At 33.5% G+C, this 14261-nt stretch overlaps 1 protein-coding gene across 1 annotated transcript in view; it reads right to left on the bottom strand.

Annotated features, from left to right (window-relative positions):
- Window positions 1–14261, bottom strand: part of CDH12 (cadherin 12) — a 485928-nt gene that overhangs the window by 97094 nt on the left and 374573 nt on the right. The window contains exons 4-5 of the mRNA XM_028849358.2: window positions 13532–13651; window positions 993–1160 (exon numbers count right to left, since the gene is read on the bottom strand). Coding sequence (XP_028705191.1) covers window positions 993–1160; window positions 13532–13651 — 288 coding nt within the window. The remainder of the gene's footprint in view (window positions 1–992; window positions 1161–13531; window positions 13652–14261) is intronic.

Genomic DNA, 14261 nt, shown 5'->3' on the forward strand with positions numbered 1-14261 from the left:
ATTTCCATCAATAAAATAGAGGTTTATGATTTTAAGAAAAAAATGACAAAGTAGTAAAATATGGAAAAACATATATATAGCCAAAGGAATAAATAAAATGTTCATTTAGCTAAATATCCTCAATATTATATATTTTAGTAGATGAACTCGTAAACTGTCCTGGAGTGGAACGAGAAAAAACTGTGTTTTTTTTAACTGTTTATGCAAATGACTGCCTAGTGACCTAATTAAGATCCTATACAACCAGTGAGAGAAACATGTAGCTTCTGTATTCTAAGTCCTGGGGACACTGAAATGATCCTGGAAAATGCACCAGGAATAAAACAGGTAGTGATTGGTGTTAAATGTAATACTGCAACAGAAAACTACATGTAACACAAGTGAGAACTCATTCCCAACAAGAAACACAGAGTTATAGAGAAGACGTAGGTGTGAATCACTCTGTTATCATAGAAACTATAGCAATTTTCATCTATTACAAAACTAAAATGAAATAACTAATCAGAACTAAAGTACTGTAAATAGTATAAATATCATACATGAAAATATTTGGAAATGATTCAACACATATAATCACTAAAGAGAAGGCACAGAATTCTGATGCTAATTATATTACATAGCATCTAATATGGTGGGATATGTGTCAAAACTATGAAGCTCCATATTACATTAGATTTGGCACATTTATATTACTTTCTCAGTTAATAAAACACTATGGTAAGATCCCAACTTATTTTGAATATGTTACTTTAATAAAAATTGATAGCATAAGACCAGTACTTCAACTATTGGCTCATTATTTTTTACTAAAGTAACATTAGGCATGAATCTCATCAAAATGTTTAATTCTGAAGATGTGTAATTTTTAATTAGCTTCTGCTTCCTAAAGACTAAGTGTCTAGAAAAATGATTTTCATTCCTGTAGCATTCAATGACACCATTAAATTTTTTTAAACCACAATAATTTAGGCTTAGCAGGAAAGGTGACATACTTTTGGGGAATCGAGGTGGATTGTCATTGACATCGGTGAGAGTGATGTTGACTATTGTTGTTCCGGCTAATCCTCCAAGCTGTCCTCCCATATCCTTGGCTTGGATGAGAACTTGATATTGTTCTTTGACTTCTCTGTCCATGTTTGGCAAAGCTGTTCTAATGACACCTTAAGAGATAAAAGCAATAATGTAAAGTAAATATAACAAATGCTGTGTTTTCTGAAATAAAATAATCTGCAACAACATGATTCTACCTAGAATCACTAACAGAGACATAATAGCTATAATTATATCTTTTAAAAAGTGAGACATTCAAAATGTCCAATGGTTAGGAAATAATTTAAAATATGATAGTAGCTACATAATAAAATGCCATGCCACAATGAGAAATATGGTTAAAGAACAATGTATCACCTCTAAGAAATAGTCATCATTCATAAGTAAACCAAGTTAGACACGATTTATATGCATGATCCTATCTTTAAGAAGAAGAAATCATTAAAAATTAGAGAGAAAAATATAAATGCTAAAAATACCAAGTGGTTAAAATGAGTGTGCAATTTCCAATTATTACTACTTTCTTCTTTGTTCTTCTGTTTATTTTCTAGGATAAAAATACTAATTTATTTTCTAAAAATGCGTTCAATAACTTGGTTACATATTTTGTTTTGTCTTTCAGAATTCCCGTTAGTTATTTTAGCAACAGATATTTCACTAAGTTTCTCCAGCTTCCAGGACAGTGCTTGCCATTTACAAGGAACACAGTGAGTATATGCAAACCAATTAACTGAATGAGTGACTGGCTGAGTGAATGAATCTCTAAATAATTAAATTTACAAGTGTGAACTTTATAGTACATGTGCATATTTACATACTGTCCTCATTTACTGTCCTGGTGTCCAAGTGTAAAAGTAGTTTATATTTCTATTTATTCATAGTAAAAGAACCAAAACCTCCTGGATTATTCTCAAATAAAATCATGAATAAATTTCATACCAAATTCCAATCTTCAGTCAGTGGTTTTAGGGAGAGATTGGACAGCATTTGTTTTAAACACAGCTGGCTTTAATAGTGTTGTTTCTTTCTTTAAGAAACATGCTACTTTCTTTAAATAGCATATATAAATAACAAATATAATATCAACAAAAATAAATCAACCATCAACAAACATGCAGAATCCAAATCATAAAACCAACATACATCCCTGTTTTACCTGTATTTTCCACTCTCTACTTAACAAACGCTTACTCAAATTTTACAGTCTGAGATTTCTTCTGACTATTGGCAGGAAATTGTTGCAAAAAAAAGACAGCCTTCATTTATGATGCTGCTACTTTATTTATCAATAGGTACTGACACTTTTTTTTTTTTTTTAAGAGGGAGTGTCTCTCTTGTTGCCCAGGCTGGAGTGTAATGGTGCAATCTGAGATCACTGCAACCTCCACCTCCCGGATTCAAGAGATTCTCCTGCCTCAGCCTCCCAAGTAGCTGGGATTACAGGCATGTGCCACCACACCTGGCTTATTTTGTATTTTTAGTAGAGATGGGGTGACACCTTTTTAATCCAATGTGTTTGCCCTTTCTTCAGCCCAGGCTCCTGATGCTCCATTTCCAAGTCTCTTAACTAAGATTCTTCATCTCTACCTATGAGTGTTCTGGTTCTACAGACCTTAAGTTATGTGACTTCTGCCTGACTTACAATGCTTACATTTTCTAGATAGATACCTGGGTTTGATTCATCTGCATTATGTCTTGTCCTGTTGTTGACCGAGTCTATCTTAATTCATTTTCAATAAGAAAGTTATGTATATCTTTCTTAATTTATTTCTAGCATAAAAATTTCCAATATGAAAATTATTTCTATCACTATTCATCAATGTATTTCCAAATCTATCTATCTACCTATCTATCTATCTTTCTATCTATCTATCTGGACAGAGAGACAGAATTGTGGAGTTGTTCCTTTCTGGTTATCTGCTAACCTAAATAAAAAAACTATATACCGGGATCCAGTTTGATTAAAACATTAAGATGCAAAGTTCTTCTTTTCCCAAGATAATGCCATCAATTTTTGCTTAGTTATTGAGAAATTAATAAACAACAGAGTAGCTATGAAAAGAATGACTTCTTGAAAACATTCTTCTCCTGCATTAAGATAAACTGCAATGTTTAAAGATTCTCATGTTAAATTTGGAGTTTGGTTTAGCACCCAGATTCCAACTCCAAAAAAAATATACACATAACTACACTATTTTTCCTCTGGAACAGCGGTATTTAAATGGAAGTGGTGCTGGGGCAGGGGAAGCACACCCTGGTCATCACTAGAAATTGACTTTCAAACTACATATGCAATCCTTTCCTCTGTCTGAGTTCTACCTACCATCCAGTTGGTAGCACTACACTAATAGCAGGGCTAGAAGCAGTAGAGAGGTCACTCATAAGACACAGGGTAGAGTAGGAGGGCAGGGCTGTGAGTGTGATGCAAAAGGTCTTGACAATTTTTATGAAACACTGGAAAAAATACATATCTATTCTTAACTCTGATAATACCTATTTTGTCTCTGTTCAATTGCATCTTAATGTTTTAATCTAACTGGATCCCAGTAGATAGCTTTTTATATAGGTTTGCAAATAACCAGAAAAAATACAATTCCACAATTCTCTCTGTCCAGATAAATAGATAGTTATAGAAATAGATAGATGGATAATGATATAGTGACAGACCTTCTGCTAGCATCTATTTGGTGGCAGTCACAAATGCAACTACAGTTTCGAAGACTATGTTCCATAATTCCAAACTTCTTTCAAATATTCTGCTGTATCTTAATATAAGTTAATTCTTATTACCTGAGACTACTGAGATAGATAGATAGATAGATAGATAGATAGATAGATAGATAGATAGATTAGATTAGATTAGACTAGATTAGATTAGATTGATATGCTTTTTAAATTCATTTTCAGGAGCATAGTGACTATATGAATAATGGAAAGCCTGACTTATCTAAGGTATAGATGACAGAAGTAATGTCAGCATTGATAACCTGAAACTTAGTCTAGGATCCATCATACCATTTCACATGAATAAATATATTTAAAGATGGTGTTTATTCAAAGAAATGACAAGTTGGTAGGGGATCATTTGAATAATGCAATTCACAGAATTATTATGTTACCTAGCCCCTATAAATTGAGTAAGAATTGTGAGGCTCCAACAAGAAGTGCCTTCATTGCAATCATCCACTCCTAATGGTCAAAGCTTGTGAGAAGATGCCACTTGAAGTGCACACATTGGAGTGCTTAGGCTCCAGCTATTCCACTCTCTCCAGGTCCACTGAGCCCCTACACTTCTCCAAACTTCTTGTCCTCATTCTCTCAGTTCCCCCAGTGAATGCCTGCCCAGTTAGTGGACATCTTTCTGGTTTCTTCCACTTTAGTCTTTTTTTTTTTTTCTTATGAAGCCTTTTCTAACTCACAGCATGGCTTCAGGAAGAAATGACTGTACCCACACTAAGATTCAATCATAGCGTGTAGAATGTTTTAGTGCATTTTTTGATTTGTTGCCTGTTTACCTTTCTTTACCAGACCGAAGCCACTTTAGGACAGAGAGAAGTCCTTTCATTTGCTTTTCTGTTTCTGGCATCTAGTTAATGTCTGGCTCAGATTGATAAAGGACATAGAAAGAAATTATTTAGGCAGATAGTAAGAGTAAAAGAGTCCTTGGTAAAATTTCCCTTTTAATAAAAAGCAGCGTCCAGATCATTTCTTTTCTAACAAAGAGCAGCCTGAAAAACTGAACTGCAGACATAGATAAGCAAGCTGGAAGATTGCTCCGGGGAATGCCAGCAGCTGTGCGGAGAGAAAAGGGCTGCCTGGGAGCCAGGCATGTTCAACATGGAGGCTCTGTCTTCCCTTTTCTTTGTCACCACATGCACAGTAAAGAACTAGGCAACGTGACACTAGCCAGGTAGAGAACCCATCTCAATAAGAGATTAGGGTGGGGTGGCCAGATTTTCACACGCTGTGCAAATGGCACACCTAGCCCTAACCAGTTTTTCATACCTTATGCAAACAGTACACCTGGTCTGACCAATCTTTTGTGCCCTGTGTAAATCAGACATCACCTCCTCAAGCTTATCTATAAAACCTGCTGCATTTCACCACAAAAGCAGAAACCCATTCGGGTACTCCCTCTCTGCAGGGGATCCTTTCTCTTTCTTTTGCCTATTAAGCCTCCATTCTTAACCTCACTCCTTGTGTGTCTGAATCCTTGATTTCCTCAGCATGGGAAAAGGAACCCTGGGAATTATCCCAGAGAATGATGCCACTTCAAGAGTATGTCTGGTTTTCTGTTTCCCTGTTCTTAATACAGCTCTGTTACTTTTTCCACCTATATGTACTATAATTTTTTAGTTCACTGTAAATTTATTATTTTGTGATATCTTTTCTTTTTTCTTCTACTCTCTGTGAATCATAATCCAAATATGGATTTTCTTCTCATTTTTTTCCTGTAGTTTTCCCCCATCTTCTACCCATGCCCTGAAAAATCCATTTCACTGATTTATTTTACCCTATAGCTATTTATTTTGCAAAAGAAGAAGTTTGTTTTCTTGAAAAAAGTTGTTGTCTATTTTCAACTTACCACTTTTTTACTTTGGAGCTAAATATCTGGGGAGGCAAGTCCAGACATTATCTTAATCATTCTGAATAATGTCATGAAATAAGAAAATGGCTTTTTGTAGATAGCATATGAGAAAAAGTTTTTTTGCTTTTCTCCAAATTCTAGAGATTTAGACCAGCACTGTACGAACTTAGGGGACTGGCAGATGAACAATGGGTAAATGGCTTTATTCTCCTCTCAATGAGGTTTATAGTTCAAAGGAGACTTAGGCCACCAGTCTGCTGTCCCTAGAGCAGCCATGATGGTGAGGTCAGAGCGTAAGCCAGGTCACAGAGCTCCTCCACTCTGAAGTCATCACAGACTGTCCACATCTTTCAGAATAAAGCCCTCACATAATCTTCACTTGCCTGCTGAACTCTGATCTTCTTTTCCACAACTCCTTCCCTCATTCACGGCAGGCTTGCACACTGTCTTCCCGGGCCAGAAATGTTCTTTCCAAGGGGTGCTCGTTTATAGTTCTTCCACTTCCTTTAGATCTTTTTTAAATAAAGTCATCTTCACAGGACTGTGTTGGCCATTCTATCCAAAATTTATTTCTAAATTAATTTCTGATTGCTTCTGTAACAAATTACCACAAACCTACCAGCCTAAAACAACATAAACTTACTATCTTACAATTCTAGATGTTAGGAGGCCAACATGGGGCAGGGCATGGGTAGGGCTGTGATTTTTTCTAAATGCTCTTCATCTTCTAGGTGACGGTAGCACTCCTTGGCTCCTGACCTCCTTCCTCCTTCCTCTAAGGCAGTAGCAGCTTAGCATCTTCATGTCTGACATATCATTTTCTGACTCTGACCCTTCTGCATCCTTCTTCTGCTTACAAGAACCCTTGTGATTACACAGAGTCTATCCGTAAAATAATAATAATCACCTCATCTCCACTATCTACGATTAGAACCTTAATTCTTCTTTGCCATGTAACATATTCACAGGTCCTGGGGGTTAGAACATGAACATACTTGGGCAATCGTTGTTCTGTCTACCATACATACTCTTCCTTAATATTTCATATTCTTTTCTCTACTTTAGCATTCTTTCCTTAGTCTTTAGGCTATTGAAAATATGGTATATTTCCCTTGTTTATTCTGTTTGCTTTATGTTTCCCCAAATTGAATGTATGTTGATGAAGGAAGGGGCTTTTGCCTGATTTTTTTCTTCGCAGGAAAATGGCTAGCTTGCAGAATGCCAGGCATATAGTAGGCACTCAATATATATTAGTAAAATAAGTAAAGTAATGCATAATACTAGCTGAGGTAACACATGGAAAATAAGTGTTTATCCTTCAAGAGAGATTATGATTTAACATATTTCTTGTAACCTTGATCATTATTGACCCAAATAACTCATGATGTAATTTTGAAGGTGGGGTTATTAGTATTTACCTAGGGGTATTATAGCTATCGTATCATGAAAATGTTGTTGATTAGACCTGAAAGAGATCTCTCCTAGTTAAATATAGACTCCAGTGTTTACCAAGTCATCGTTAACTGTTTTTAATAAAGATTTGGAGGAAACATTAAAAACAGTATTTTAATGCACAAGTATGTTAGAGATAGCTAATAAGTTGAAGGATAAAAAGAGTAACAATGGCACTCAAAACTTAACTTCAGCAGTGAGAATATAAGTTTCTGTTTTCAATTCCATGGCTCAGTTATATTAGAGTTATGAGAGACCAGATTCTGCATTATTTTTTGTGAAAAGTTACTGAGTTTCATTTCATTTTAGTCTTAAATTAGCCTAAAATGTAAAATGGATTTTTAGAAAATACGAGTACATTCCTGAATAATATTTATTCAAGTGTCATGTTCATCATTGCACAGATTAGGTATATGATTTTTTAAACTTTTTGCTAATGTATTTGAAGGACAAGAAGAGTTATCAGGTTATCTTCAGTAAGAAATTTAGAGGCCATGTTGTCCAACTTTCTAACTGTACCATGCCTTCACTCTCCTATAGGACTTATGAGTCACTTCCTCCAGGAGTTCTTTCCTCCAGAAGCTCTCATCCCTTCAGTCAGTCTAGTGTCCTGTAGTAGCATTATGTATCAGAGAATGATATACCAGAAAACTCACATACAATCTTCTGAAGACCTCATGAGCTCACCCTACTAGACAGGGATCTACCTGATGACCTACTTGATTCATCTTAGTCTCCCAATAACAAAGGACCTGTGAGGTCACATGTTATAGATACATGTGCACCAAATGACATAATCAAATCCAACACCACCAGTTCATTACTCGTCATCTGCTTTAACTCATCCAGTAATGTGAAACTCACAATCTAATGAGTTATCACTCTTATGTATGGTATTTTTCTTATCTTTTTATACATATGTATATATATGGAGCTAGAATTCTTTCTTCCTGTAACTCACACTATGCATTGATAGCTCTTTTCCTCTCAAGCAGCACAGAATACATCTAGTTCCTCTTCTACATGACAGCTCTACAACTTGCTAAAGGCATATATCACATCCCTCTGGAATATTTTCCTTTCAAGCCCAACTTTCTTAGTTCTTTTTGCTGATGTGTTCATCTCATGATTTCTAAAATAAAGTACATGGAACTCACCCAGAATCTACTTGAAGTCTGACAATGCAGAATACAAGAAAATGATTGCCTGCAATGCATTCCTGGGCATGGAATTTTACTACACAATCATAATATTACAAAATAGGTAACAATATGTGCTGATTTATCTTAATAACTATTTATTTCCTTGACACAGTTTTCTTTCCTTATTATTATTAGCATCTTTTGATTTCCTTGCTTTGCTATCCCATCATTAATCCTTGCCTTAATGCTCCCTGGCAACTTATTCATTCTGGCAAAAAGTATTAAAAGAGTGACTTCATTGTGTAGGAAAAGACTCTTTTATTTTGCCTTTAAAGAAAGAAGATATAATTTCTTTCACTAGCACCAACTGAGGTGTCTTACTCAGTTCTACAGATTTTATTCTGAATTAATATCAAAAGATTGCTCCATCCCCAAATGACCCAGCAATCCCTTTTCTGGGTCTATACCCAAAAGAAATGAAATTATCACTTCATAAAGATATCTGCACTTTCATGCTTATTGCAACATTATTCCCAATAGTCAACATATGAAAACAATGTAGTTGTTCATCAGTGGACAAACAGAATAAGAAACTGTGGTATACACATATAATGGAATACTATTCAACCTTTAAAAAGGAGATCCTGCCATTTGCCACAACATGGATTGGCCTGGGGGACAGTGTTCTAAGTGAAATAAGCCAGGCACATAAATAAAAATATTGTGTGATCTTATTTATATGTGGAATCTTAAAAAAGGTAAAATATGTAAAGAATAAAAGACAGATTATAAGGGTCAGGGCATGGGAGAGAAAATGGGGAGATGTAGGTCAAAGGATACAAAATAGCAAAAATACAAGATAAACGAGTTAAAAGATCTAATACACAACATGAGGACTAGAGTTAATAATAGTGTATTTTATTTAGGATTTTTGCTAAATGAGTAGATTATAACTCTCTTTGCCATGAGGAGGAGCCTGGCGCGGTTGAGGGAGAATGAATTAGTAAGATGATGGGTAAGTTAATTTGTTTTACTATAGTAACCATTTATTATGTGTGTGTGTATCTCTTATAACATCATGTTATAATATGGGATATACAAAATAAATTTTTTAAAAGAATGTTCAAATCATAAGCATAAGTATGTGTATAGTATCATAAAGTGTTAGCTCAAAATATAAAGTTATTGGCCCATGCTTTAATTTTAATAGGAAGCTTTTATAACACGAACATATTTTAGAAGACATACAAGAATAATATCGGTCAAGCTATAGGAGGAGGTTTCGTTGGGAGATAGACTTGAAGATAATTATCTCTGAATGAAAGGTTGATAGACTCAAGAGCAAAAATCTTGGGAAAGTATTAGTCATGTGGGCAAACTTTATCATGTTTCCCTAAGCAGAATTTAGAACAGGATCACACAGCAAGAAATATCAGAACAAGAAATAAAAAACTTTTAAAGTATCTCCTGCAACTCTATTCTCACTCAATTGTTTTCTTAATATGAATTCTATAAATACATGTAGAAACGTGTAAAATAATCATTTGTAAAGGACATATTTTTGACAATACATGTAAATTAAGAGATATGGAGGGAAATGTTTTGGCTAAATGGTGTAATGGTTTGACAAAAATGTAAACATACTTAATGCAACTGAATTGTCCACTTAAAATGGTAAAAATGGTCAATTTTATATAACGTGTATTTTACCTTGATAGGAAAACAATTTTATAGATTAACAAGAGGATATTGAGGTAAAATAAAATTAATACATTCTCAAGTAGAGCTTAGATCATTTAGAATACAGCATACCATTACCATATGATGTGAAATATGGCAATACCTAGTTACTGAACTCAGACTAGTTATTTAGAATCATTTAGGGAAAATTTAAATGCATTAACAGAAGAGTTCATCATTTATACTAACATTTGTTTTCTTAAATGCAGCAACTCTATTATCAAAACTATTGAGATGTTCAGCATCCTAATTTCAATCACTGAATTAAATATTATAATATTTTTGCTCTTGTTTAATGTTTTATAGATTATAGAGATTTATAAATATTTTATAAACATTAAGTGAAATAATTTGTATAATTAAATAATACAATATGTTAATATAAAAACATTTTAATGCTTTATAAATGTTAAGTATAATAAAGATAATTGTTTAATGTTTTATAGTTGTAACTACATGTTGGGTGCTTTAAATGTCATTTACTAATCATCTAAAGCATATAAATGAATGCATTTGGATTTTAACTCAGAGTAAACTATTTCATAGTTAAGACAAAAAGTTGTCGAATGCAATGATTTTTAAAGAACTATTATTTATTGGTTTATTTCATGGAACAAATGAGTTTATACTGTGTAGAATGTATCAACTTATATTGTTTAGAAATAAACTTGCCATATCCATTTAAAGAGAGATGCTGGGAATGTTTGTCAAACAGCAGTATCAATACAGAAATCTTTTTATTTTCTCATTTCAGATGAAACACAAAATGATCTCTTTATCTCTTCATAAATATTTAGGCACCAGAGGTTTTGATGAAACTTTTCAGAGTTGTTTTAAGCTGTTTTCTACACTCAAATATGGAAAATTTCAGATAATATTAGTTTTTCATGCATTTTATTTAATAACAGCAAAGAAATCATAAAGGGAAGCTATATGGCTGGAACAAATGGAGCCTATTTCTGAGAAATTGCAATTATCCTTGATTTTTGATTTACTCTTATCTACCACAAGGTGATAAATTTGACAAAAAGTCTTCTTAATGGTTTCTGTGCATGAAGAGCTAGTTTTCATTCTCTTAATGAAGTGCTTCATCATCCACTCTTTTCCTGCCTAGTGGTCTGAGGCATTGTTAATATCAAGACTTCTGTCTCCAGTGAAAATCAATGCTTCAAAAGTCTATTACATAGCTTACGACAGAATTGTTTCACTCTTAGTTCTAAATAATAAACATTATATAAAACATAAGTACAAAATTATAAAAGTTACATTACATATTCACGTACTGTATGGTAAAACAAACTTTTTAAAGATACTAGAATATACTGAAAGTCGATATTGGCCAAGTGCAATCTAGGGAAGAGTACGTTTTTTGGCTCATAAAGTTGTTTGGCATTCATTTGACCATAACAATTATATTCTTAACCCATTCTTTACGTTTACATTTATCTTTGTTTGATTTTTGTCTTGCTTTTTAAAGGTTAGATATGGTTTCATCTACAGTTATCTTACCAATATTAAATGCTTAATGTTAAGTCCTTAATTCTCTCTAAGAAAATACTCACTCTTATTCTGAGTATATAAACTCACCTACTTTATATAGAGTTTATCATTGTAATCCAATGAGTGATCTTTAATATTCTCTTTCTTCACCAATCTCTATACACATACTTTTCTCATTTTTTTATTCCTCTTGCCTTTCAGGAATATTCTTCATAGGCTGAAGGGATCTAAAAGAACTGCATTGTCCATACTTTCATTTCCGGTCAGATTACCCATTATAGCATACCTCAAAAAGATATATAACTATACAAGAAAAAAAAATAACCCAAAGTGGCCCCATCTGAAGAAATGAAATATTTTAGATAATTTTCCTTCATTATTTTCATATATTCTGCCTATTGTCCAGGCCTTCTTAATTCCTCTGGAACACTGTAGCATCATAAACTTCATTGGACAACTTCCCCAATCTTTTTTTTTCAATTTACCCCCCTTTTCTACAAAATAAATATAAGATTTTTTTTTCACAGCTACAAAATAACCACAAAAGCTCCTTTTAGATGGTATTGCTAAACATTTTCTTATCTTTGCTGCCATATTTCTTGAAAAATCGCTTGCATGGTAGGGTGTAATTTTCTCATCATGCACTCACTTTTAACATTTGACAGACTGGCTTTTATTCTCCAAAAGTCTATGCAAATCAGAGAAGCTTCTTTGTCCTAAGCCATTCTGGATTCTCTTCAGTACTGATACTCCCTTCTTACTGGATCTCTTGAAGGACTGATGCTGTCCTTACTACACTCTACCCGTTTTTCAGGTTTACATAAGGGAGTGACTCCCTATTTTAGTTCTTTAATTTTTTTATGATTTCTGCCCCCTATTGGCTTAATGAGGAGGATAAGAAATTAAGAGAGAATGGCAGGTTCAGTTGACAAAAAGTGTTGCAGATTTTGCACTTCAACTTTTGTTAAGAAACATCAATAGAACTTATGTTTCCAGGCAACATTAATACATAATAATTGTTAATTAACTTATATCTAATTAGCATACCAGATTTTTACACATACCTCTCAGGAAGTATCAATTATAAAATGTTTAACTTATTTGAATGTATAGTGTCTGAAATATATACTTTTCAAATGCATGTTGGTATTTAAAAATTAATTTACAACTTTAAAATGTAACTTATTAGTTCAGTATGAGAACAATTTTCCATTATTTTAAGTTCACATGATACATCATATTAAATTCAGTTTGCAATATGTTCTAATGTAGTATATAATCATTGACAAAATAACCATTGTTGTGGGATTTCTGCTTCAACTGTGACATGGGAGGCCTACTTTGATCACTGGTCAAGTGGTCGAGTCTTCTTAGCAAAGTATTCGATGTTCAGATATTGATTGTTTAGAAACAGAGCTTCCTCATTTATTTAAAAGGAAAGACAAAATATTCCACGTGCATAGCCTCCTGCCCTTCGTATGCTACTCATATTATATTTGAATTTGAAAACTGCTATTTTTAATTAACAGTGGGACTGGATTTGAAGACATAGGCAAACAGAATCAATGATTTTGGTATTGCAAGATTGTCAAGTCTCCCCCTTCTCCCACTATAAGCATAAGTCTCCATTAATCTAAACCAAGCATTCATAACCCTTATATGTACAGCAGTAGAAGCTCCAGGATGTTCCCATGTGTTGTAAAAGCCCAAAACTAAATATAACCGAACCCATCCAATAAATATGAAATGAAAAGCTATTATAGCTGGAAGAATTTTTTTTAAGTAGACTTTTGAAAATTTTAAATAAGACCAACAATGACTGCCGACGTAACAAATTGGAACTTTATAAAGATATATTAAAAGTTTTATTTTACACAAAGTTCACTTAAATGGAAATCGTTCTTCAGCAGCAAGGTAAGATCCCATCTTCTTTGCTTAATGCACATTGCACTGAAGCTTTATGGCTGTATTAGAATATGCAACTCCCCATGCCAAGATTTAATTAAAGTTTAAATATTTGAAGGGCTGGTGATAATGTTGCCTCTAATAAAAAATTTACCTGTCTTGGGATCAATAGAGAAATAAGGTTGTCCCTGAAGAATGCTGTAAACGACTCTGGCACTGTTTCCATAGGTCGGGTCATCTGCATCTGTGGCCTTGACCTGGAGTACATATGCACCTGGAAAATAAGACAATATCACTCCACCATTTTTGTTTGACCTCTTTCAAGGTCATGTCTCTTATCTGCTGAACTCAATTTTCCTTTGGTATTTGACCTATGTCAAGTATGCCATGAGTACATGATGTCACTGAGGATAGTTTAACCATTATAACCAAAATGTTGAGCAATGATATAGTTGTTAGTACAAATCACAACTTTAAATATATATTTTAAAAGCTGTGTCCATTTCTAGGAGATGAACCATTGAAATGAAAGTCATCATGATACCTTTATTGATTGGTCCACCAAAGAAAGCATGGACGCCACTTATATTAGCTAATCTGCTTACTATTGATGTTTTAATTTTATGATTAAGATATCAATAGAGAGACTAAAAGGTTTAGAGTGTACTGAACATTAGAAGTTGTTAAGTAATTTGCAATTGCAATTTAAAAATTAACAACTACCTACTAGCATCAGGAAGCCTTTAATTAGAAAAGGAATATTTGATAAATTGAGAAACTATAAAGAATAGCAAAATAGCTATAAGAGCACTTCTTTGCCTCAAGATTGAATGAAGCTAAAGATTCAGTGACATAGGAAGACACCACAAACAATCAAATGATCT

Source organism: Macaca mulatta, chromosome 6, assembly GCF_049350105.2.
Source record: "Macaca mulatta isolate MMU2019108-1 chromosome 6, T2T-MMU8v2.0, whole genome shotgun sequence".
Classification (NCBI taxonomy): Eukaryota; Metazoa; Chordata; class Mammalia; order Primates; family Cercopithecidae; genus Macaca; species Macaca mulatta.